The following is a 27045-nucleotide window of genomic DNA, read 5'->3' as shown; positions in this document are numbered from 1 at the left end:
ATAGTCAACATTTTAGTTTTTTTGAAGTTATACTTCTTTTGGCGCGTTAAGGAAAAATGATAAGAGTAAATTTTTTCTATTGTTGGTGTCGTTTTTTCTACAGCGAAAGATAAATTTTTTGAAAAGATTTTTGCCACAGAAGTATAACTTCTAACGCGTGTACATAGGTACACACACATATTTTTTTTGTAGTCGTGTGTTCTCTGTAAGTGTTTGTATATGTTTCGTTTATGTGCCTTTTTTAATAAATTAATAAATAATGCATAAGACAATATTGTAAAGGCGCAATGTAAAAATACCAACTCTTATTAAGTATAGTACAAGTTAAAATAAAAATCCTGAAAAACTACACAATAACAGAATTATTTTAAGAAGACGTTATTTAGGGCATATACCTTTAATAGATGTACCTACCACTGCAAAATTTGGAAGGATCGAAAAGATACATGAGTTTTAAATTGATTGACGAGTTCTAGGGACGTGACGTATGAAGATACGACGTAAAGAATGCGTGTTATGATTGTGGACCGACTTCTTTATAAACTCGCGTTTTTTCTAAAAATATCGGAATTGTTTTACAGTGTGAGCCGGGAGTACACGCGAACCGCAGTCGCTAACTCAGTAGGGCGCCAGACGGAGGCCCGGCAACATTTACGCTTGCTCCCTTACTGATCCTCCAAAGAAATATTAGCGATACATCGAGCGTGAAAAGCTCATACTTTTGTCGCTATAGTGATCTTGTTATTACTTTAATACGACTTTAGTATATGTTTAAAAATAGAATGAACTTTTTTAAAAGTGCACTTTGTGAATTAGTGATTACGTCATAAGCCGTAGCGCGTAATTCGTAGCAGCGTAGCAGCGTAGGGGTGTAGCGTGAGGGTCAGAGACCGCGAGGCGCGGTCGATAGCAGGTAGCTTACATAACTTCGCGGTCTGTTCACCCCAATTGTATATCTAACTAGGTCAAGGCATTCCTGTTTTTAATCATTTACACCAAGTTTTTAAAAATTATTTAAATCATTATTTGTTACTAACTAAAACATACAAGTGTATTAAACAGTATTCCGTTTGTATATATTATAATATTTTTTAATAGATCATCAAACGTACAAAAACTTCAGCTTCTACATCTCACTTAGCGTTAATATAACTGCACCACCTATGATTAGACGTCAAATGCCTCAGGTCTCACGAGAGTCGAGGTCGAGATCGTACCCAGAGCAGTGACGTCACGTGGGACGATCGAATATCCCGATTCCCTAGCGACCTCGGCCCGACCGACATACACGACCTATAAACGGGGCTCCGAGCTGACTTATTGTTGATCTATTTCCACGAATCTCATTGTTAAATAAGCGGAAGCTTTCCATTATTGAAATAAACCAAGAGCTGTATAGAGCTGTACCTAATGGTTTCTTTGAAGCGTTGCTATTTTTAAAAGTAGCATACGACACGTGTGAACCGTTGCATAATGTGAGCTATTTTCCTCAGAAATATGATGGACGAGAAAAGTGAACGTCTACAACTTCAGCCCGTTTCTGAGCCAGTAACGCCGCGCCGAGAGGCTGATAACGATGCCAATACCGATAATGGCCGGTAAGATACGGCAAATGTGTTTAAAAATAACGGTATTATTGATGAAAACAAACGCTGGATTAATAGTAAAATATTAACAATAAATATTTCAGTAGAATCTGATTTATAATTTAATTTAACTACAATGAAATTGGCTCACAAATTAACATGCCTCGTCAATCGGCGAATTGAGCCTACACGTTTTTGTCTCTTTATAGTGTTTTTAAATTGAAATTGATTTCATAAAAAAACAGAGGCAACTAATGAAAGAAATGTTAAAGATAATTTTGGATTTAAGTTTAATTGTAACAGTACTCATAGTAAGTTTCTGTCTTCGAACTAAAGTTATAGCATTTTTGACAAAACGGTTTTTCAGAACTGGGGCAACAGAGGAGACGGAGTATGACCCACATGATCATCGAGAACTCGAAAACCCAACTAAGTAAGTATCCTTTCATAATTGATGTTTCAGCTGCGCGGGATTACTTCTATGGATTTAATAAAGTCTAGCGTCTTTTAAGCTTATCAAGCTAAATTCGTCTAATTGAAGTACAAAGTACATACTTCCAATTGGGCATACAATTTAAATCATTTCATTGCGAATGCTATTTTAGACATATGTACGTTTGTTATTCTTCAAATGCGAAAGTTTTTTTTTGTTATATTGAACTCGATGATCTACTGAATGAGATTATTGTATTGCATAATTCAGTTCTTTAATATAGAAAGGTATATTAAAAATATATAAAAAATATAAAATAAATCAGTGGCGATTTGCGTAAGATAAGAGAGCATTTTGAGATTTTGAGCATTTAATTAATTAATTTCCAAAAAAATACTTAATTTACTTCTTCATGTATGTTTTTGATCAAAGTGATTAATATCACGTTGTTCCCTTCTTTCAAAATACTATATTACTTAAGAAGAAATATTATTTTTTGCCCACTCTTGATTGGCATCAAAAAACTAAAGGGTGTTTTTTTTCATATTTGAGTCGGTTTGATTTCCAGACGAGACAAGTAATTTTGAGAAAATTATTGAATGTTTGAATTGAATACTTAATTTTCAAAATAAAATAAAGTCTTCTTTCAGCAAAATATTCAGTTATAATACCACAAGAGCTTCAAAATTATCAAGGTTCCCAAGGTTTACAAGGTTCCTCCGTCGTCATGACGACTATATTTGTTTGCAAGGAACCTATCGGGAAATCCCCGATAATTTTGAAGCTCGTGTGGTATTCGGGGGATTATTTTTCCGACCCAAATGTCGGCCAATATAATTGCACCATGAGACGAAATGTACAGTTAACAAATAAGAATTTCATAATGAATAAAACAACTACTTAATACTTTTCTTGAAGCAACGACCTGAGAAAATTTTCACAAAAAATTATCAGTATACCATGTAAGTTGTACCACGTGACGTCGAATGGTGCAATTCTATTGGCCGATATTTGGGTCGGAAAAATAATCTATGATATTTAAGGTACTTTCCCTTGATGTCCCATAGTCCTAGGACGCCCTGTATATAATTATAAATATATATCTAAAATATAATACATATTAGTACGATCAATTTAAATGTTTCAGCAATATGGAGACGTTGGTGCATCTGCTCAAATGCAGTCTTGGCACCGGTATCCTCGCGATGCCGCAAGCGTTCGCCCGCGCCGGTCTGATCACAGGAATTTTGGGAACAATATTGGGAGGCATACTCGTTACACACTGTTTGAAAGTATTGCTACGCTCGCAGTACGAGGCCTGTCGCGCGCGTCGTGTACCTCAACTTGCATACCCACAAGCAGCGGCGGCGGCGCTGTCCCACGGCCCGGGATTCCTGCGTCGGCTTTCGAAACCAGCTCCTGCCCTTGTTGACGCCTTCCTCGTCCTATATCAGCTCGGCATCTGTTGTGTTTACATCGTTTTTATCTCTGATAACCTAAAAAAGGTAATCATGTTGTTTAATTCTTAACGCCTAACGATTGACACTCGCGGCAGGAAATTACAAATATTATCAATATTTTAGTCCATTGAAACACGTTACATTTGTTAGAGGACGCAATTTTATTTATGGAACATGTAGTGGGGGTCAATACAAGCTTAAACATAAGTTTGTGGGGTTGGCAACCTTGTCCCTCGGCCGCCATCTTGGAAAAAGGGGTGAAAGCACGTTTTTGCCTATATCTCCTAAACTATCCATCGTACAAAAAATTTGTAAAGACATATTTCGTAGCAAATCGCTTTGCCTACAATTATGTCTATATGACTTTTTATCATAAGGCCGAAATTCAAAAGTTATATGTAAAAAAGTGGAAAAATTTCCTTTTTTGATAAATAACTTTTTTCTTTTGATTTTATCAAAAAATTATGTCATTTTGTAGAGGATCTCATTTTGAACTTTCAGAGTTAGGCCCTCAAATTGTAACATTTCAATTGACTATGTGGTTCGAAGCGTAATTTAAAAAGTTTAATGACATCTATGGGAAGTACACTGTTAACAGACTAGAGCGTGACGCAAGCACAAAGTACAATTGATGTGCAATAGGGACGATAAATCAATATTGCCCGATCTTATTTATTGTCAAGGCCTAACGTTGACGATGAGAAAGATGCCATTTGAACTTTGGATGCGGTTCAATCATAACTAATGGATAGTGATATCACAGACGTCACTGTAACGTGATAGTGCGCATAGCTAGGGCCACGCCGAGCCGGCAGCTTGGCAATTAGAACCAAGGGCGGAGCGCTATGGGCATTCACGACCGTCTGGGGTGAAGGGGAAGGGGGATCCGACATAAGAGCTACTTGACATGTCGCCTCTACTAATATAACATGATTGCGCTCACTCAATTGGTCGCTAACTGTTAAGGAAATTCCAGAGCTATTTCATTACGATGCCACATTCCATCCTACATTGTATCTTCGTCTTCCTTCAGATGGAAATAGATGATGATAAATGTTAAAACTGCTTTCGTGAATCTTAAAAGTACAAAAGAAAATTTCTGTCTTATTAGCTGTTTTAATTTTGCTACTGACATATAAACGATATAATTTTAATTTTATTTTATTTATTACGTTACCATAAACAGAAGACAGACCTTGCCAAAATTAATTAACCCGAAATAGTCAGCTGAAATCACGACACGAAATTGCGTTAATGGTTTCATAATTGAGCTTGTTGTTATACAGAAAGATACTCAACGATTATAAGTAGAATATTGTTGAAATGGGTTTGGTAGGTTATAGTTGTTATAAAACAAAAACGAAAGTAGAAAAAGTTATAAACAATCGTGATAATTTAGTTGAAAACTATATTCTTGGTATTCATGTGTGTCTGTTTTGATTGCGCTGTTGCATTCCCCATATTCTGGTGTTTTAGGTGGTCGACCCGATACGAGAGCTGCCAGTGGAGGTGTACACAGGTGCATTGCTTTTACCACTGGTCGCCTTCAACCTGATTCCAAGTCTTAAGCTGCTCGCGCCCTTCTCAGCGCTCGCAAATGTTTTAATCTTCTTGGGACTTGGCATTACTCTCTATTTTCTCCTCTCGGGCGAGCGTTCTACGGAGCCACTGGATCTCTGGGGCTCTGCAGCTACATTTCCACTTTTCTTTGGAACCATTCTGTTCGCGCTCACTGCTGTCGGCGTTGTAAGTATCAAATTTTTTAAAACACTTCTCTGTTAATTTATGTTACATTTGATTAAATCGTTCAAATTCACTATTTAGGAGTAAGATTTGAGCTATTTAGGGTTCTTGTCTTACAAAGCTAGCTACCATGAGCTCTTATTTCGAGCCTAATGACAACCTTCAATTGAAGTGCATCGCTTATACAATGGCGTCGAATAAACCAGCCAGTTGAGGATTCAACGTGACCTCAACGGTAATCAAATTTCGTTCATTAAATTTGTCTAAAAAATTGTACCATGACCTCGCGACTGAAAATAAATGACACTGAAAAAGTTATTTGTATCGAAGTTTAAATAACATAGCTTAGAACATATATAACACAATATTTCTAAGGGTTATTTTGGGTAAGTTTTAAGAAATTATTATTAAGATGACGGTCTTCTACCGTAGATATCGAGTTTATAATTTGCAATTATCAACGACTTTTATTCGTTGACACAATTGTACAAGTTATGATTAATAATATTTAATTAATTAATTAGGTAGTGTAACGGAATCAATAAGTCATTATTCCTTAAATATCATATATTATTTTAAACGCGCTTCTGATCTCAATTATATGTCTACAGGTGATAGCAGTAGAAAATAATATGAAGACGCCGAAAGCCTTCCTGAAGCCATGTGGTGTGCTTAATACCGGCATGTTCATCATCGTGGTGCTCTACGTAACAATTGGTGCGGTTGGCTACACATACTGCGTTTCCAAATGCAGTGACTCTATCACTCTTGATCTACCAAAAGGCCCGTGAGTTCTCCCAATGCGATTGTCTTTACTCATAGAGTCAAAATGTACAATGTGTCTATATTTTCTCTTTAAGGACCTATCTGATCGCCAAACTCTAAAAAAGTACATATTTCGTAATCGTTTCGTGAATGGAAAAAATATATGTTGAAAGATTTTGAAAGATCAATACACGATTTAAATAAATTCGCTCGATAGAAAAAAAAAACCAACATAGCCAATATTTTGACACTTTCAATTCATTTTATCACGAAAATGTATACAGAACGTGATTTTGAAATTTACACAATATATTTTATCGCAAGCCAAGTAATCCATTAAAAAAAATATTGATGAAATTACATTAATTTAATGTTTTACATAACTAATTGTTATTACACACAGTAGAGTCTTTCAACTTAGAGACACTGACAGTAGAGTCTTTCAATGGTTTAGTTACCGTATGATTTATCAATAGATACTAAACAAAAGGATTTAAAGAATTTTTCAAACTCTGTGCAAAGTAAGTTAGTGTTGAAACGAAAGTTAAATCACCTGCCTGATACTAATATTGCTTAGAAAAAAAACGTGTGTACTTATTGTACACGCGTTAAAAGTTATACTTCTTTGGCGTAATAAGATAAAAAAAATATCTTTCGCCTTATTCTACGTTTGTAGAAAAAACGACACTAACAATAGAAAAAAGGTATTAAATACATTGAAAGTTTTATTATAACGCATTATCTAGTTAAATAAAGTTTATTTAAATATGACACAAAAAATATTTCTACATTTGATGCTAGCTTCAGGGTGTGGGTTTTTTGTCACGTTGTGCGCGCGCGCATCGTAAAAAATTACTGTCATCCCTAGCGCGCTATAACTTTAAAAATTCACAAATGACCGTGGTTCACTTGGCTTTTTTAGGCTAGCGGCCAGCGTGATGATTATGTTTGCGGTGGCTATCTTCATCAGCTACGGTCTCCATTGCTACGTGCCAGTGGAAGTAGTGTGGAAGGGATACCTTCTACCGCGGCTGCAACAAAACGGAAGTCAGCGAATTCGGCTTTGGGAGTATGGCTTGCGGGTAGTGCTTTGCCTATTGACCTGTGAGTACCTGTGACCGAAATTAAAATAAATAATTTCGTTACATTACAAATACAAACATCATAAATTACTAGCTAACCCAAACGTTTGTTTTGACATGTATATTATTTCTAGGAAATATTTTTTTAGTTCAATAAACTATCTGCAATAATAAAAAATAGGGGTTGATCGTAGAGGGGTGAATATTAGGGGTTGTATGTTGTATCATAAAAAAATGACAAAAATTTTTTTAGTGGTTTGAAAGATAGATACTAGATTCTCAGACTTACTGAATATGCAAAAAAATCATATAAATCGGTCGGAGTGGCGGAGTCTTGCCAGTTATTTTCTTTCGTTCTACGACCTAGATTTGAGAACTGGCAATAAATGTAAAATTAGAAGCATTTAATCTATATATATAAAAAGAAAATGGTGTTCGTTTGAGGCTCTTTCGCGCTTAAACCACTGATCGTATCGACATGAAACTACCACCATTCGATGCGAAATTTTTCCTAGATGGTTTATTTTTCCTAGATGGCTATTTATTTTTTTAATTCCAACGATCCTTCATTTTTTTATTTCTGTTTTACTTTTATGAAAATTTTTCCCGCTAATAAAAACAAAAGAGGCTTCGTTTATAATTGTACATTGTGTAACCTATATGAATAAATGATTTTGTCTTTTATTAAATATCACTATTTGATATTATGTTACAAAATAGAGTGCCTTTACAAACAGTTTTGTCTAATTAAAAAATAAATCATGTACATAATTTCCAAATGTCTACAAGATCTGCATATTTATTACTTACTACGTACGTACGTAATAATTTTCGTTCTTTTTCACAGTTGTGCTTGCCGTATCAGTGCCGCGTCTGGGGCTTTTCATCTCACTCTTCGGTGCTTTGTGTTTGTCGGCGTTGGGCATATGCTTCCCTGCCCTGATGGAGGCATGCCAGTGGTACCCGAAGCGGGCGAGCGTGGAAAGATCCCTGATGTTCCTTAAGGATGCTTTTCTATTCGTGGTCGGTTTGGTTGGCTTAGTGGCCGGCACGTACACTGCCCTTGTCAGTATCGTGCGCTCTTTTGGCCCTGCCCCGACCGATTGACCGCTCCTCACTTCACTCCCCGCCAGCATTTCATATGATAGTCGCGGTTATCATCTCGTAAGCGTCAACTCTTTTGCGAAAGGGTTTAAAAGTTTTGTTTGCTAACGGAGCTTTTTTATTGCCAACTTTTTTATAAGTACTACCAGTATATAGCCTCGAATAACATCATTTCTTAAATCAAATAGTTTAATTTTTTTTATAGTTTGTATTTTTTATTTTATGGTGGTTTGTATTAACACTGTTTATTTTATCTACTTGATTTCGCTGGTGTCCACATGTTATAGGGACGGCACCGCTTATATTTTTGTATGTATGTCAATTTATATCATGTGTTTGCCCTAATTTGTGGTCCAAATAAAAAAAACCATCCAGCAATAGAACTATCAAAACTATTTCCGATAATTACTGCTAATAAGGCAATACAGCGTAGCAATCATGGTTTCTACGATGATGATAATTGTACAATGACGTAATATACACTGTGATTTATATCGCTATGTTGGGGATTTACAATAACTATTCATAGTGTAAGAGAGCTTCTAGCTTTTAAGTGCTGATATTATTTGTACTTTTAATATAGGAGATACAATATTTTATGTGTTTTAAATCAATTTTATTTTAAGATTGTATAAATAAAATTATTTATAATTTAATTTTTAATTGCACGTCAATTAGAAAAAGCAATGATAGTTATTAAAATATATTATGTTATTTAAATCAGCATTATTACTTACCGTGTACGACGTACGTATAATACAGGACCTGGTGACAGTTACGAAAAAGTCTTTGAGTCTTAAGAGGGTGAAAATGAATGTAGTAAAAACAAAATCTATGGTAATTTATTTGTTTATATATTAACACTTCGTTGCAGAAACGTAATACAATTGAAACAATTAAATGAAAAGGAGGGTCAGCCAACAGCCGGCCTTATCGCCTTTGAGCGATCTCTTCCAGGCAACCACTTACCTGAAATTAACGTACGTGCAACTTGGGTGTGGCAGATAAATGAGTGTAGAATAAATGGCGTGGAAACGAGAGCGTTAAATAGTAAATGTTACATTACGTGATAGGATAAGTGATTGTGAGATACGTGTGCACTGTGCAGTGTGGGTTAAGAGAGGACGTAGTGGATACGAAAGGGCTTAGGCAGTTTGGCCATGTGGAACGAATGAATGAGAAGTGGTTTACCAGTAGGCAACCGTGCATGGTGAATGTCATGAAAGTGGATTAAGTAAGAGAGTGATGTCAGGACGGTAGCAAGTGGAGATCCGTGGTCTCTGCCTACTCAATGGTACGAGCTGATAACTGGGAAACCAATTTCAATAGGTTAAGTAAACCCATCTGAATAAAAGGCAGAAATACAACAATTAACGTTTATTTTAATCCATAGAACCATATAAATAAAATGAAAAAATACTACGGGTACATGAATATGGTTTGTGTCGTCGGCTGGTGGCGACCGACCGGTGCGAGTGAGACGCGGAGACGAGCCTTGCGCAACTCAGGACTAACAAATAAACATACACTCGGCTGCTGCTACACATACACCGTACACCTTTTATACATTTGTTACAAATTTATGGTAAAACCTTTATATACGTATGTAAAAGTATAGTACACGATAATATCTGGGTAATAATTTAATGTATACAATAATATTATGTTCAACAAACAAGTGGAAATATCAAATGTCACGGAGCGCGGTAGTGAAGCGCTCGAGACGCGGGGCGCGGGGCACCTCCGAGCCCCCGTGGGGCGCCCCACGGGGACCCACGGCGCTTCGGGCCCCCGCTCTCGGCTCCGAACAAACAAGTATACAGTTCATTTAATGTAAACATTTATAAAAATCATTTGATTGTTCTCGCTCCAAGTCATAAAATACTTTCAAATGCAACAACTTCTTAGTCTTAACTTCATAAACATTAATTTTATCAATTCAATAAACATACAATTGACTCATTTATCAACGACAAAAATCTACAAAAATATAATATATAAGATTAGCGAGAGTCGTACAGAGTGCGGAGATGCGGTCGTGCAGTGGGCGCCGGCCGCGACTTTAAAACTAAACCAAATTATATATAAACTTTCGAAACGTTAACAACTACAGCCATAACAAAAATATTCTAATAACAACTACGCTACGCTACCTACAGGTCTACTTAGACTATCACTATGATTACTCAAACGAAACTAGTGTTCGCGCTGCGGCTAATCTCAGCGGGTGGAACAAGCGGGTGGGGCGTGGGCGGCGGCGGGCGCGGCCCCGAGGTGGGAGACGGACGGGTCGGAGCGCGCCCGGCGCCGCCTTCGACACGCGAGCCTGGGCCCGGCCGAGGCCCGCGTGTCGCCCCCTCGTTATAAATAAGTCTTTTCAAAATATGCTCTAAAATATTCGTAAAGCACCCTCGGGGTCCGCCCGAGACGGCCGGGGCCCCGGGGCTTCGTTGTGGGGCCACAGAATTACGACTACCTATATACAGACGCAGCCACTACACTTGCGCGGGCGTGACGCGAGACGCCACTTGAGCAAAGTATCGGCGGTGTCCACGAGCGCCGCCGCCCGGTCCGAAACTACCGTCCGCCTGGGAACTTTGGTTATCGCCTACTCTAAATTAACTTATGGTAACTGTATAACGATTCTTAACGAATAACATTGAACATAAAGTGGGAAATATCAGATGTGGACGTTGAGGCGGGGTCCGCGGTCACTGGACGCGCTGAGATCCGGGCGAGCGGGCCGAGGCCAGGGCTCGCCGGCGGCGCGGCGCGGAGCGGGGCGGCGACGCTGTTCATCTGCACAAGGAACACACCGTATAATATCCAGTCAGCCTTTGACGGTTTATTTCTAACACAGTTAGGAGGATGTACTAACATGGTGTTGTGTGTATTTGTGCGGTTCCCTCGGCCGCCTACACATCCGCGTACTTGGAGAGCTTTTCGCGCAGGATGTGGTTCTCCTTTTTCAGTAGCTCCACTTCTTGTCGCAAGCCCATGTTCTGAAACGTAACAATATTATATTATTTAAAAACCTTACCTGTAACTATGAATGGCATTACAAAATAAAGAGATGGAGAATGTAAGTGCGTGCTCCTATTTCACCATGCCTCCTGCTGATAGAGGACAAGTTTTGTTTTTCATTTATTTTATTATTATTTATTACTTAAGATGTCATGTGGAACATGGTGTAATTGTTGCAGCACCTTACAAACGTTGTGTAAAAGAAAAAACTTGGCGATTAAAAAGAGTGGCGGAGTCTTGCCAGTTCTTCTCTTCCTTTCAACGCCATTGATTTGAGAACTAAATGTTAATGTAAAATTAGAAGCATTGAATGTGTATTTATTTTAGACGTACATTAGTGTACATTGTGTTACCTATATGAATAAATGATTTTGACTTTTAAAGAAGTTGTATCTTAATGTAAATTAAATAAATTAATTATTTATTATTTTAGTAAATCCCGAAATCCCCTCTTGGGCTCCCCTACCATAATGGAAAATACTCAATTTAGCCTAGGCCTAGTGTTTAATTGTACCTCTTTCTCGAGGTATCCGGCTCTCAAAGCGATCTGGTTCTCCTTCATCCGTCGCGCGTCACGTGACCGCTTGGCGGCCATGTTGTTCTTCCGACGACGCGCCCAGTACTTGTCGTCTTTCAGGTCATCGGGCACGAACTGCGACACACAAAAAAATTCTCACACCGACTCACCTCTTCCAAACAATTGTATCCCTTCACCGTTTAGAACTACAACCGTACTAAATTATTAAATTCTGAGATGCAACATATTATATACAATTCTGATCAAATAAAGATTTTCTTCTAAGGGAATTCGTGTATTCAACTACTGGGGTTATTCAATAAAACATGATCATCTTTTATTCAATATCATTTTATTTTTCGATCGTTTAGGTTCATACACTTGTAAATATTGTTCCTAAAGCTGCTTTCTTTAAAAGAAAATAATCAAAAATACTGCATCGTAAAAAATTTCACACTAAAAAAATTTTCTACAGAAATCATTAAAACCATGTCCGGTGAATATGGAAGATATACATCAATTCGAAGCCATCTTCTTAAATGGCAGCCTTCGCAAGTCTGGTCTTGTCTGCGGCGGCGAATTCTTGAAACAAACAACTTCAGCTAGTTTGCCAGGCTGTTGCCTGGGTATTTCCTCATGCAAATTTGTTTTTCATCCTCCATGCAAAGTCTCGTAATGGTGTCCTTCGGGATTAAGGTATTCAAACATTACCATTCCTAGGGTGTTCCAATAGACAGCATTTTTTCTTTGATATGGAATTGCCTTAAATTTCTTCCATGACGGTCTCTCAGGTAACGTCCAAAGTGATGAATCGAGCCAAAAATCAGTCAAGATCTTGTCAAAACAAACCCAAACAGTTTTGTTAAATTCTCAGTCTCGTTTGCCTTTCCGTCAGAAATAAATAAATATAAAATATCTCACCTCCTATAGAATTCTTCATTTCTTCTGCTATAAAACAAACAGTAATAAGACGTTCCGCGATTTTCTAACTTTTTTAATAATGTGTTCATTCGTCGGGGGACGTTTATGGAAGTTCTTTCTCGCTTGAACTCAACTCAGCAACACGCTACCGTAGAATATGAAGCCCTAATGTCACTGTCATATTACCAAGTGAATTACAGTTTTATCCATATATGGAAACACGCTCCGACACAACACTAACAAACGACTTCTCTTTTTAAAAACAAATGTTACGTGATTGCTTTTTTTATTATTATTATAAATGTATGGAAAAGGATTATTATGCCATATTGTGATGGCAAAAACATTATCGGATTGATGTAGACGAATATTGATTGGCATAACTATCAAAAAGTTTGCGTTTTGGTTACCGACGAAAGTGGGAAGTGGTTTGTTTCTTAAAACAAAAACATTTAATTTTAATCTCAGCAGTCTCAAACCTAACCTACTTATTATCCTTAGACATGGCCAATAAAAAATATTATTGTCTAGAATTCAATGTAAACAATTATCTTAATATGATCAATTAATAAATTATCTTTATCAGAAAATAAATAAAAAAGCGCTAGAACAAAAAAGATTATTCTACCAAATATAATCCGAAATAACTAATCACTTTTTAAAAAGAGTAAGGGAGATAGATTATATCGTTCCTGTTAATTGGAATTTTTATTATAAAAATGCACATACACAAACAGCTATTAGTTATAAAAAGTTATTTGACTTACAATCCTGGGTCCTTACCTAGGGGTCCTTAGATCAATTTAGTTAACGTCAATTAAATAAATTTTTTACATTCAGTAAGGCTTCTTTACAATACAAAAGTTGGACTTTTAATGCCGATTAAAAGGGAGTTACTTTTAAATAATTAAAAGAATTTATTGAAGATAATTAGGTTCTTTAACCTACTTATAAAATTGTCTTAAAATATCGCTCTGCTAAAATCCAAATACATCATGTCATTATAAAAAAGGCATCTATTTAAAGTCCACTTTTATTTGTTCAGATCTAATTGTTGCCTGAATACTATTTCTGTAATTCCAGATAAAAAACATCGCAAATGCTTTTCATCTCTGGACGGGTATAGATCAGAGTTTTATCGGTATGTATTATTTATTTTATTTCCAATTCGAATAGTTTTTACACTAATTTTAGTCAGCATCTTAAAAAGAAAAAGATCGACGTGAGACCTATTAAAAAGAAATATATTTATTAAAGAATTTCGTGCATTCGTGCAAAGTCTAAAAAAAGTTGGAAAAGTAACTGAAACTTTCATTAAAAAATTACCAATAAGAATAGCAAACTTGCCAATTTAGTGCATGCATCATGTATAATTAGTACGTTACAATTACTTTATATATTATAACTCATTAAATACATGCAATACAAACCGCCCAGCCAAAATAACACAATTAATTATTTACTATTAAAAACCCATCTCTTTTTTAAAATAGGCTGAGCGCTTTCACAAGCATCCATCATATCCCAGTTAGTAAGTATTTAGCGTTAAATAAGCAAAGTGCAAGTGTTTGTGTGTTTAGTGTTTAGAGTCGGTCCCGTATTTCTTCAGAATAATTTCTATTGATTAAATATTCGTAAGTAATATTCAAGAACCAATCTATCGAGACGACTACTCAATAACTTTGATAAAAGAAATGCTAGTTCTTGGACTTAAAAGTTTACAGTATCTTCTTTAGAATGGTTTAAATTGTATTTACAAAAAAATTCTACACTACCATTTTCTATATACCACTACAATATCCTTCCTAAAATATACACTCCTACATCTTTATATATTATATAGCAATATTTATATAAGTACATAACATATTGTAGGACTTTTTGCGATCTTTAACTTCTGAATGGGAGAGTTAGGCATGCTGACATTGCAAACGTCTATTATTATATTAAAAATGTGCGAATTCCCAATTCAAAGGTAATTCAGATTCTGTTCTGCTGTAATTCAAAATCAAGCAAAAACATTGTTACCTGAAGCAGATATAAATTACGAAATTTATCTTCGTTCCTAATTTTCTTTTCTTATCATAATCCACATTTGTATGTTTATCGGATTATTAATACAGTCAAAATCTGTTATAACGACATAAGGGACTACTCATATTTGGTTGTAAAAACCGATAGTCGTAACAGCCGATGACTTTGTTAAGTACCTAATACAAAAGAATTCATCCGGGACCTTTGATTTTGGTCAATATAACCGGTATGTTGTTCTAAACGATGTCGTCGTAAACTGTTTTGACTGTATACTGGATACGTAAAGCAGCCGTTAGCCTACTAAGGAGTGCTTTGTAACGCTGCGTGTACTTCTGGTAGTGTGTATGTGTGTGTGTGTGTGTGTGTAAGGCCGCTCCCAATGGCGAGGCCATGGCATGCCGCTAGGAATGATCAGCGCACTAACATCATTTACCTGTTTCCGCGACTTCTTGATCATGGGTTGCGGCTTAAGCTCCTCATCGGAGAAAGCCCGCGTCCGCGGATCAAAGTCGCGACCCGACGACGCCATTGAAAATGCTGAAATCATTAAATGCAATTTGTTAGTACATGTACATTGTGCAGTGTACTATCTATGTGAGTTACATATTATATTCGTTATAACGAAATAGTCTCTATAATGTAAAAATGATTTAATTTGTTTGGTTAAACACAAAACTAGTATATTGAGTCACTCTTTATAACACAACACCTACTCTCTATAACGAAGAAATATTTTCATATTTAGACAACAACAACATACTTAAGTGTAAAGTCGGAAACACACTTACGTGTCGTGGCGTGTCGTGACGCGCCAGAAGCATATCGGTTTCATACATTTAATATGATTAGAAACATATTTGCATGTTGTGTCGTGTTGCAACACGTTCTGTCTAACCATATTAAAATATGCTTCTAGCGCGTCACGACACGCCACGACACGTAAGTGTGTTTACGACTTTATTGTTTTTATAATCAGCTTACAAAACAAACCTATTGAGGTGCTGAAATTTCTAAGAAAGACACCTGAGGTCATAAACAGCCTTCTGGCTTTTGTTATTGTTAATTTTATTAAAATGTGTGCCATTCTTAGATTACATTGCCTGTAGGAAATTTCGGTCTCAGTTACTAAACGCACCACCGTCACCTATCTATTATATATATGAATTATTGTAATTGGTTAAATTTGGTTCTTTTTCTCTTCTTCTCTTCTCTTCATAATGACATCTCTTTATAACGACAAAAAAATCGTTATAAAGGGTTTACACTGTATTTTGAAGCCATATCGTAGATTAATTATTCGTAATATTGACCGGATAATACTTTTCGTAATCACAGTTTGCGATAATGGTTGCACGAGGCTCAATTGACGCTAATACCGGGCAATTTGCAGACATCATTCTAGCACTATGTATTATCACGGGTACGTAATAACCAATTATCGGTCATAAATGTTTAGTGAAACGTCCCTTAGAATATTTTTGATGTCATTATCAAAGTCCTTCTTCTGTGGCACTCTAAAGTTTACTGCAAAGAAACCTAAAAATGCTGCGATAATAATTAAGAAAGCTACATAGTGAATGAATACTGACTGGAGTCGGCGGGCGAGAGCGGCGGGTTGATGGTGTCGGGGCTCATGCAGTCGGAGGGTGAAGGTGACCGCTCGCGCTTGGTGACGGGCGGCTGAAGACCCAACGCCAGCCCCGCGCCGGCGCCGAACGCGGAGCCACCAAGATGCGCACCACCGAGCGCCTCGCCGGCCATTCCATTTTCCGACAGGAACTCGTCTAGGTCCACGTACTGAAAGCACGCCACAATCGGTTACACCAATCGCCAGCGCTCGATAGCGCCTCGCGCTCACAACTTTCGCTCACGCATCGCATTTCGCATCGCCTTAAGGCTACCTTATGCTACCCACATCGGTTTACCTAGTGCGGCGCGGCGCAAGCTAACATACACACACACACACACGACACGCAATAGGTAACGAGTGACGAATACTGACTTCGTGTACCTTGAGATCTGGGTCGTAGGGAAGCGTCTTGTCCCAGAGGTTGGGGCCGAGGAAGGCAGCCTGCGCCTCCCACAGCTCGCTGTCATCTTTCTTGTCCTCGAGAACATCCTTAGCGTTGACCGATTTGCCTGTAACAAGAAGGGCATCAGCCCGGTCATTGGAGCCCCGAGCCCGGCGACCGCGTGCTCCTGGCGCGCCGTCGTCGGGCGGACGGGGCGAACCCCGACTCGCATTGCGCCTGCGGCGTTCTATACATTCGCTCAGCAGATTTATACACAGTATTTAAAATATCGTCGCAACAGCAATATTATAATATTATCATTATTCCAATATTAAAGTTACACAATATATATATTAAGTACCAACTCAACGTTTTAGGAATAAAACTTTGTGTTTATAATGAAGCAACATGATTGCAATAAAACACTGTTATTCCTATATAACTATACATATATATAATACTGTAAAAAGCAATTACATTTGAATTTGATTAAAACTATTGTAAATTCAGGTTCCGATAGTTTTAGATACCGTTCGTGTGACAACAAGATGAAATGGAATATAATAAATCTTATTATTGTGTTGTTCTTGTACATCCACATTTAAGACAAAACAGGTTGTGTGTGTTTGTGTGAGCGCGGAGATGAGCACGTGTTAGTCGTGAGATCACGCGGCTCGCCGCGAGCCTTAACCACTCCCCCCCCCCACACCCGACCGGGGAGGTGGGAGGTAGAACACTGTGCAGCCTACCTAAGCGCCCCGTGTGGCTATAGCACTGCACTTATTGATATTAATTATAGCATATATCAAGGCCATGCTGACGGAATCTCTATTGTTTGCGTTTAATTTAATGCTCTGAATCTTTTTTGTCACTGGATGCGAAGGGAAGTAGCTGAGACAGGAAGATTGACGTAACGTATAGCGATCAATCGCGGCTTCCTCGTGAAAAACCCACGGCTGAGGAAGTCGCGGAAGTAACCCAGTTGTGCAACACGCGCACTCGAGCGTGCTTGTACGTTCACTTAGCCACTTATTCAAGACGGTTGCATCGGGAAATCTACAAGTCTGACTATCCTAGCTGATCCCACGTTGAAACTGAAAAATTATCCTCTATCTTTTTTTATCCTAGCGTAAACACAATTTGACAGAAAGAGGCGGAATCTAATCTAGCCGTTAGAGTCGGAACTAAATCACTGTATAATTTAGTTTTTATAAATGAAGAGGAAAATTTTTATATCTAAATAAATCGAACGAAGAACGAATCTCATAGTTGGGCTATTTTGATTAATAGATTTATTTCAAATACACTGAGTATATGCTTCAGCGTGCGACTCTCATCCCTGAGGTCGTAGATTCGAGCCCCGGCTGTGCAATGGACTTTCTTTATATGTGCGCATTTCACATTCGCTCGAACGGTGAAGGAAAACATCGTGAGGAAACATGTCTTAGACCCAAAAAGTCGATTTTATTGAACAAGATTAATTGAAAAATGATCATGAAACAGATTCAGAACAGAGGCCCAGACCTAAAGAGGTTGTAGCGCCACTAATTTATTTATACACTGAGTATTTGAACAAAAATTAAACGAAATATAGTCTGAATGCTTAAAAAGTAGTATTGTCATCTAAGGTGTACAGGCTCGCTTACTTCCGGCCCGCGACCGCTCTCACTTTTATCGGAGAAAGTGGCCACCGCCGATGACGACATTGCCCCCCCGCCCCGCAGGCTAAACCACACTGTTCGCTTCCTTATGACCACTTCGTATCCACAGAGGGATCCATAAACCGATTAGACATAAAAAAAATTGTCTATGATAGAAAGTTCACTCTTTGTTTATGACTCCTACAGTTGTTCATTTTGTGAAGAAATTACCATAACAATAAATGTAAAAACCAAAAAAACAACAACTGTGTTATAGCTTACAAAAATTAATTTATACCTGTCGATACTAGACTATTACTTTTTTTTCTTTTATAAACAGGGACCCCTATATCATAGCCTATCAAGCACGCAATCAGGCAGATATGTGACCGAGTGGCTAAGCAGCAGGGGAGTGTCGAAATCTCCCTATTAGTTAAGGTTTACTTTGGTACACGTTTGGGGCTAAACAATTAAATTTTAGCAACGTTTGGACCATACCGGAAACAAAATCACGATTTCATTTGTTTACAAATTATTACCTGTGACTTTCTGTAACTAGTGCCGAGGTGCCGAATCAGAGAAAGTGTTGTCCAAATAAGCAACGACTGCGAGGTAGGGTGAGGGGGCGGGAACTCTCACTTTCTTGCGGCGCATTAGAAAGCGTCTCGCACTGATCTGACTTTAAAACGACCTCAACTTTCGGCCACCTGCGACATTCTTTGTTCAAAAATGCCTACTCATCATTGTCTCAGTAATGATGCATTGAATTTATTTTTGGTCTCTTTCGGGAGAAATAATTGAAAATTCTTGTTCCTTATAAATCTTAAATTGGGTTTTATTACGATGAAATAACAGTAATCAAATGTTCGCAAACTTTGTTTCCTAAACTGCTACTAGAACTGGGATTACAGGCTTTTTGCTAATGCCCAAAACGAACCAGTTCTATGGAAAACGTTCGGAATGTACCACTTATCCAATGCAGTTTATTGCCAGCATCAATATAAGGTATGCAGGTATAAACTAATAGTATTGCTTTTGCGTAATAATTCGCTTCCTGGTCGGGAGGTATATGGGTGAGGAGGGGCTGGTAAGGAAGCGGGAAGTAGACGGTTGCGCAACGGAGAAAGCGTTCGTTTTCCGGCGGCGCGCGATCATTTTCGTTAACGTGCGAATTGAGCGAAAGTTACGAGAAAGTGTGAATACAGCTAGTTCATTTGGAATTTTTCCTAAATCATGCAGTGAGACAATGCACTCGCGACGGTGACAGCGGAAAACACCACAATTTGTTTACATTTAAAATTAAAAAAAAAAAAATCCGTTATATATTCAATATGCTCCATTGACTCAGTACACTACTAGGCAAAAAGAAAAATTAATATTGCGGATAGGAAGTAATTTAGCACGATAAAACAGCGCACGGCACTAGGGTGCCGGTGCACTGAACCGCGTCAAAGAACGTCACGCCGACACGGTACGTCACCGCACGTCACATGACGTCACACATGAGACTTATATATGTAAGTCATCGCAGCATCGGACTTCCTTGCATTTGTCCACAATTACATAAGGTCAAGGTTTTTAGTTTGTTCACAATTTGTTTCGTGGACTAAGTATTGATAACTACGGTAAACAAACAAAATCGCATTTAACGTGTACAACGTATTATATATCGCAAACGAAAACATTATCAGCTGTTGTCCTGTCTACACCATACTTATATGACGAAAGACGTACTCCACGTGCTGACTTTGACACTATTTTTATTACCTTACCAACTCATGACATGAACTCACCAGTTCTGCAATATTGTTGCTCGCTAGTTCTACTTTACAAATTCTATCATTTCATAAAACGTTTATTATGTGTTACATATACGTACGTATACTTCTTAAACGGAACTAAGTTCATGTCATGAGAATGTTAGATCTTAAAGAAAGACAATAAATATGTTTTTAAACAAAACGCATCGACTGATAACGTATTTCCTGTTTGATTACATTGATGCGTGGAAACACGGATATAAGATGCGAGCTGTGTTAGGGAGGCAATAGAGCGAGGCTGCGCCGGCGACGTCACTAAAAGTAAAAGTCGGAAGATCTCCGAGAGGGGGACAAAACGCGGAAGTACTGCGGAAGATTACTTTTACTCTCGGCGCTTTAATATGGCTTAGAAACTACTCTCACTTATCCATTACTAAGTAGCAGTATTGACTTTATCCTATCATAACTTTGCATATAAGATACAGGTATTACTTATTCCACGTCATTAAATTTTAATTGGTAGACATCCCTACTCATCGGCAAAGAAGACAGATGGTGTAGGCAGAGAGAAAAAGCCGGCGTAAAAAACTCTTTTAAAATAGCAAATTATCATACAAAATGACTATGACAAACAACACTTATTTTAAAACAAATATCGCAAATTAATTAGAATCCTGTCTAGCACTAGTCCCAGGCCCTTTTATCAACTAGATAATCGTTAACTTTATAGTAAGATTTTTTACACAGCTTTTCTTTAATACATTTCTTAAATTTATTAAAATGCAGAGATAAAAGAGCCTCTGGGATTTTATTAAAAAAGAGTATTCCTTTTTCCAAAAAAGAATTACTAACTAGATATCTCTAGTCTAGTACGGGGAAATTGCAGCCTGCGTTTGTTCGGAGTATTAACATTATGCGTAGGTATGTTCTATTCTAGTAACTTTTTAGATTATTTTTGTATGCATACATAAGATTTTCATAAATATATTGCTAGGGAAAGGTACTTTGTGATTTGTGTGTGATTCCGTTAACACATATTAATTAGTATTATGCTAATAGTTCATCCATTCAAAGCAATAACAAACATTAATATTATTATCGATTCGTTCAAAATTTCCGCGCTGACCTTTTATCGCGTAGGTCTATTCGTGCATACTGACATCGGTGTAATAAAAATGTTGAATAATTGACGAAGTCTACAATATCGTACAGTTACAATAAAATACAAAATCCGTATTCATTTTCGACCGTTTAATATTTAAGAATTATTTATTTTTTCCTAATTATTAATTAATAAATAGCTACGCTCAATATTAGCATATTAAGAAATCTAAGTGTGGTAGACAATTCATATATTAATAGAAGCTGGAGAAAATTTCTTATAGAAAGTGCTATTAATTTTGGAATAATGTTCGCCTCATCTCGTATTGTAAGGTTTAAAAAGTAAAAGTGTTCGCGCATGCGGAAGAAAGCACGTGCGTTGCGGCGTGCGGGGCGGGGTGCGGGGGGCGGAGAAGGCCAAGTCGGGAGAAAGTTGCGAAAAGGTCGCTACTTTTTCCCAAATATTCGGAGTGAAAGTGCGACTCCAACCGATCGAAATCACCATGCCCACTGTTTCTTATTTTCGGGTTTTTTACTCCGTTTTGCAGAACAAGTATGAGATATTCTATGGCAAATTAATTGTTTAATTTGCAGCTATTGGTGTAATGAGACTGTGATATAAAATCACTTGAAATAACGATATGAAGCACCAAAGAATCCTAAGTAAATACTGAAATAAGAATAATAGCTGGTATGCACCACTATGTTTTAATAAGTGACTCGGAGTTTTCAAGGTTGGTATAATCCGTGTGTAAGTGACACGCTTATAAGTACAGAAATACTCGCGGCTGTCACAGCCTCTAACCTTTGGACGAGATTGTATGGTATCAAAAGTTTACGGACATGTATGTTAGGCGAAATATGCACAGTTATTATTTTAGAAAAATAGAAAATCATAACAGGAATTTCAAAATTACTTCCGGGTTTATTATTTACTCTTGTTAGCGAACTGAGTGCGAAAACTGTACACGTGCAACATCCTCTATTTAGTTCCAGTAAATCAATTATGTATCATTATTTGACAACAATTTTTTTACAAAATTCTGTCTAATATAATAAATAGTTAAGTTAGAGCGAATTTTAGAATTTTTGTTGATATTACAATTGCTTATTGAATTAGAGTGTTTAATACGATTACCAGTATCCAGGGGAGACGGAGAAAGCGCCGAGTTCGAGCAGTATGTACTCACAAAACATAAACAGAGCGATTGGTAAAAGAAACGCAACGGAACTTTACGTACGATGACCCAGTTATCCGGCGACTGGTTCCCGTGTCTTCCCGACGATTTCCTCTAGAGTAATCGTCTCCGGCACTGGACACGTGAATCGAGAAATCCCTTGGACACTATACACTATCTACCGAGCGAGCGCGGTTCGTCGGGACGCGACCTTGGACGTGATAACATTATATCTTCGGGCGTTATTAACGACAAGGACACATATCCAAACATGTTGGATCGCCACGAGCGGGAGGCGCATTGCCACGAGACTGACCGTTGACGAAGACGTGCTGCCTCCAGATGTGGTATTGACTCCAGCGATCGTCATCCTGTAGGTGCGCGTGTTGCAAAGAGGGCAGGGGCTGCGGTCCGGGCAGCAACTGTGGCGGGGGCGGCGGGCCCAAGGGCTGGACGGGCGGCGCGAGAGGATACTCCATTATATTCAAAGGTTCAGACGGGCATCGCGGACGCGCGGGGCGCAGGCGCTCACCTCACGTGCGGGCGCGGCTGCGAGCAAAGCGCGAGTCGCGAGTCGCGAACCTCTCCGCCGCGCGCCGCCTCGCCCCACCGCCCCACCAGTGTACCACCCCACTGTGGCACTGGCACCTGCTAGTGCGCATCTAGCAGTTAAGACCCAAGGGAAGCTGGAGATAACTCGATACAGTCACTTATATTAACTACATAAGGTCTAAAATCGCGTCGATGTGAAAGTCCAGAGACACATTAATGTTATACTTTAATACGATTTACAGTATTGTTTACTCAATTAAAATAATAATGTCTAATATAATACAGATCAGAGAGAGAGAGAGAACAGTCTTTTAGGCCGCAATTAAAAGGTATTCCTTCACCACCCTAGTGTAACCCGGGGGTTGACGCGTTGAACTCTTTTTGAAGAACACCTCTCAATAATCTACTAATAACTATATTTAATTTAGGAATTTTATACATTCATTAACTATTTAAAACTATATCTATAGAGTTAAGATTACAAACTACGTAAGTCTATATAATATCGAAGAAGATTATTTTCATATTTCATTATTAATGATGGAAAAATATATATAAATAAATCAAAAATGTATTTTATTAGGATTCATAGGAAATGTACAATTCCTGTAATAACATAATAATTTGTTAGAAAATAGAAAAAATATTAAGAGACGTTTTATTATATTATTTCTCTCAATACTAACATAAAAAAAACGAATGTGAATCAATGAAGATAAATAATAATTGATTACGCAATGTTTTTTTCTGCCTTCTATGCTTTTTCTTAGACTATAAAGTGTTTGTAATCTCCTTTGGTATCTTAATAGCACATGTTATTAGTTAATTATATGTACTACATCTAACTTTTTGACTACTATGAAAAATGACAATTTAAGCAAGAGATAAACTTTTTCAATTCGTCTTCTAACATTTTCAGTGTCTATTTCCTTCCATTCTTATCTATATATATAAAAATGAAACCCGTTTTTCGTTGTCACGACATAACATGAAAACGGCTTGACCGATTTGTATGATTTTTGTTTTATAATATTCCTTGAAGTACGAGGATGGTTCTTACGGAGAGAAAAATTTAAAAAAATTGAGTGAAAAAGTCTAAAAACAACACTTCTATATTCCCATACAAAATATTCGTAATAATACTTAAAAGTCAATTTGAACGTTAATACCATATCATAAAGTTCAAATGTTAGTGGAGGTGTTCCGGGAAGGTAAATTTTTATTTTTTGACATAATGTATTTGTTGTCTTATCAACTTTATTTTTTTTATCTAGCTAGTAAGCTAGACCGGTGTCCCGAATAACAGAATAAGTATTAAAAAAAAAAAGAATCGACTGTTAGGCGGTACGATGTCCGCCAGGCCAGCTAGTAATATATATAATAGCAATTTATCCAAAAACTACCATAGTTTTAGACGATAAGAAAATAAAACAATAGTGCGTTTGAAAATTAACATGAGATGTAAACAGAGAGAAGCAAGGATTCAGAGGTAACTAGACCAGGTGTGAGGTGACTGATAGCGTAGAACAATAGTGTTTTGTTCACGCCAGGTGGGCTAATTTACCTTTTTTTAAACACTGCATACCCTAAACAATTAGTATTCAAAACGGCTTTCATTAAATCTTTCGATATATTAATGACGCGGAAATTAGTTTAAAGCGCTTTCTCTGAAGCCGTATTTCCTCCAATGATAATAGCAACTATTACTGATCTGGCGGTCAAGGTTGCTTCTATCTATATAAATATAAAATAAACGAAGTTATTCTATATAAAGCATTTCTAATATATCCTTAACAGTAGTTCATATATGGTATATATCATCATAATCATCAATACAGCCCCTTGTGGGGTTCCTCAAGTACACTTCGCCATCGCATTCTATCTAGAGATTCCCGCGTCCAATTGCGAACCCCTATTGTTTCGAGAACCTTCCCACCAAGGCAGCCTCGGTCTACCGGGTTTTCTTTCGCCACCAGGTTGTAAGGACCTTGGTGTTCTGGCGTTCGCCATTCGGTGCACATGTCTTAACCATTTGAGCCTGTTACACTTTATGAATTGGACGATATTGGCGTCGTCTAGGATGTTATACAATATGGCATATATACCTTATATTATATGGCTATTACAATGAATGTACCACGTGTTGTAAAGAACATGTAGGTAATCGACAAATGTCCGTACAAGCGCGTAACACATACGTATATATCATATATTTGTAGCCTGCTCTGTTGGATCTTGTCCTGATTTCTCACCCTGACTACTACGATGTTACCACTGCCTTGTTTGGACCAACTTCTCAACGATTCTCACAATTTCCAGAATGTTCTATGCATTTCAAATTGGCTATATGTGATGATTTGCGTCACTTCTATGGAGCATATCCATGGACATAAGTCTGCTTCATGGATAGAAAACCTGATACCGGTGGTAATGTGTGCTGGCATGGAACTCTATATCCCACACTCTGTGGTTTCCTTTCGTGGTAAATGGTCTCATTGATGCAGATAATTCCTGTATTAAGCATTTTGCTCTACATAAAAATGAAACGTAACGTGACTTCCCGAACCCTTAAGCGAGAAGTTGCGAGACTAAAATTAGAACAATCGACTGGATGTATGAAACACATTGGTGGAAGCTGTTGAAAGTGAGGGATAGATAGATAGATAGCCGAGGCTTTCGATAGAGTTTGGCATGGACCACTTCTATCGTAATTACCTTTATTCGGTTTATCTGATGGATTATGCATCGGCTGTCTAATTTCCCTGTAGGGAGTAGCATTATAGTCCTCGGTGACGGATCTGCTTGCTTCCTAACCACGACAATGCAGAGTTGCTTCCTCTAGCCTACCGGTTTATTCTCCATATCAATGAAAACTTAGCAATTAAAAAGAGTGGCGGAAAGTTTCTTGCAAGTTCTTCTTGCCCGCTCTACGCCCTTAATTTGCGAACTGGTAGTAAATGTAAATTTACAATTAATCTTTTTTGACGTTCATAATATTTTGAGTTTGAGAATGACTTGTTGAATATCAATATCATCCATTGCTATATAGACGAACACCGTCGACAATATTCCAGCCACTGAAATATGTCTCCTTCTCGATGAGCAAACTATGCAGGGAAAAGTTTAAAAGCCTTCCACAGGCGAAACGGCGAGCTGTGGAATCGACTTCAAGTTGTGGTCTTTCCTGGGAGATACGACCTCCAAATTAAAAAAGGGCATACTCCTCTATTAAAGGCTGGCAACGCACCCACATTGGTATGGCTGTATCATGCCTTTTATGGCCTCACAGGGTGGTTCGACCCCGTATCATATAAACAAATATTTATTATATATGTAAGAAAGTTAAATTTCTCACATATCTCGGCTGCAGTGTTCTGCATAATATTTTACGTATAAAAAATATTGAGTATATCAGGCAGGAAATAAAGACACTACGCTAAGATAATGATAACCCACGGGGCACGATATTGAAGTGGTAATGACACGATTTCAACCGATTTTTGGCAACTAATGCTGATTAATAAAACTCATAGACATTAATAATACTTTTTTGTAACCTACTTCAAAAAGAAATGTGCTGTTTCCGACCGGAGTGATGTTTGAATGCCGAATGTATTTATTTACAGAGAGAAACAATTCATGAAGGTCAATATATATTTCGCAAAAACTGTATCGCAATTGAATGTGAACGTTTCAGAAGCAACAATAAAAATATATCTTACTGATGCCTAATACAATATCGCGAAGCCCCTTTAAATTAAAGTATAAATAGTGCGTAAAAAAAATGCGACTATCCTGCTATAAATGACGACGTATCGCAAACCTTTTACTTGAAATATCCAAAAAAGTCTCTGTATATTGTAGTTTATATTCAACGTATTCCCAGATCAGTTAAAACTGTAATCTGATGCGTTTCCCTTTTTAAATAATGAAGACAACAAAGTGTTCATCAAGAGCCGTTCAGAAGATATTTAATAAAGGAAAACGAAGAGCATATAGCATCAAAGATGACGGCGTAGAGAAATCCAAGTGAAAATACTTTAAGTTTTGAGAATCACAATGCCTTTACATTATTCTAATTACGGAGAGTAAGAGATAGATATAATATCTCGTCTCAGCTTAATAATGTGAAA

The 27045-nt window shown here is 37.5% G+C and overlaps 2 protein-coding genes across 12 annotated transcripts in view; one reads left to right on the top strand and one right to left on the bottom strand.

The window, feature by feature from the left end:
- The first annotated feature begins 564 nt into the window (after positions 1 to 564).
- On the top strand, positions 565 to 8893 carry LOC125062855 (proton-coupled amino acid transporter-like protein CG1139). Of its 2 annotated transcripts, none has more exons than XM_047669055.1 (8): positions 565 to 964; positions 1494 to 1598; positions 1954 to 2019; positions 3167 to 3524; positions 4956 to 5225; positions 5834 to 6009; positions 6910 to 7091; positions 7917 to 8893. In XM_047669055.1, exons 2-8 carry the CDS (start codon positions 1498 to 1500, stop codon positions 8174 to 8176), a joined length of 1413 nt encoding a protein of 470 aa, XP_047525011.1. In that variant the 5' UTR covers positions 565 to 964; positions 1494 to 1497; the 3' UTR covers positions 8177 to 8893. The 2 variants fall into 2 exon arrangements, with proteins under 2 accessions (XP_047525011.1, XP_047525010.1); XM_047669054.1 differs by having other exon boundaries at positions 566 to 913.
- Positions 8894 to 9535: 642 nt separating this feature from the next.
- LOC125062857 (hepatic leukemia factor) overlaps positions 9536 to 27045 on the bottom strand; it is a 90501-nt gene continuing 72991 nt past the window's right edge. For 4 of the 10 annotated variants that reach the window (XM_047669063.1, XM_047669065.1, XM_047669067.1 and 1 more), the window contains 6 exons: positions 16672 to 16808; positions 16259 to 16466; positions 15094 to 15206; positions 11712 to 11849; positions 11052 to 11175; positions 9536 to 10972 (listed from right to left, as the gene is read on the bottom strand). In XM_047669063.1, the coding sequence (XP_047525019.1) occupies positions 11089 to 11175; positions 11712 to 11849; positions 15094 to 15206; positions 16259 to 16466; positions 16672 to 16808 (683 nt within the window). In that variant the 3' untranslated portion in view covers positions 9536 to 10972; positions 11052 to 11088. Of the gene's footprint in view, positions 10973 to 11051; positions 11176 to 11711; positions 11850 to 15093; positions 15207 to 16258; positions 16467 to 16671; positions 16809 to 22676; positions 22930 to 27045 lie in introns of those variants that run through there. The other 6 variants (XM_047669057.1, XM_047669059.1, XM_047669058.1 and 3 more) reach the window with 6 other exon arrangements.

This window comes from Pieris napi, chromosome Z, assembly GCF_905475465.1.
Source record: "Pieris napi chromosome Z, ilPieNapi1.2, whole genome shotgun sequence".
In the NCBI taxonomy this organism is placed as follows: domain Eukaryota; kingdom Metazoa; phylum Arthropoda; class Insecta; order Lepidoptera; family Pieridae; genus Pieris; species Pieris napi.
Note: the sequence above shows the minus strand (reverse complement) of the source record. Positions and strands in the feature narration are given on the sequence as shown.

Bases quoted from the DNA above. Each gene is read 5' to 3' on its own strand.
- LOC125062855 (XM_047669055.1), top strand. From the start codon at position 1,498: ATGATGGACGAGAAAAGTGAACGTCTACAACTTCAGCCCGTTTCTGAG. The intron at 5,226-5,833 runs GTAAGTATCAAA...ATATGTCTACAG, and splicing joins CGCTCACTGCTGTCGGCGTT to GTGATAGCAGTAGAAAATAA. The intron at 6,010-6,909 runs GTGAGTTCTCCC...TGGCTTTTTTAG, and splicing joins CTTGATCTACCAAAAGGCCC to GCTAGCGGCCAGCGTGATGA.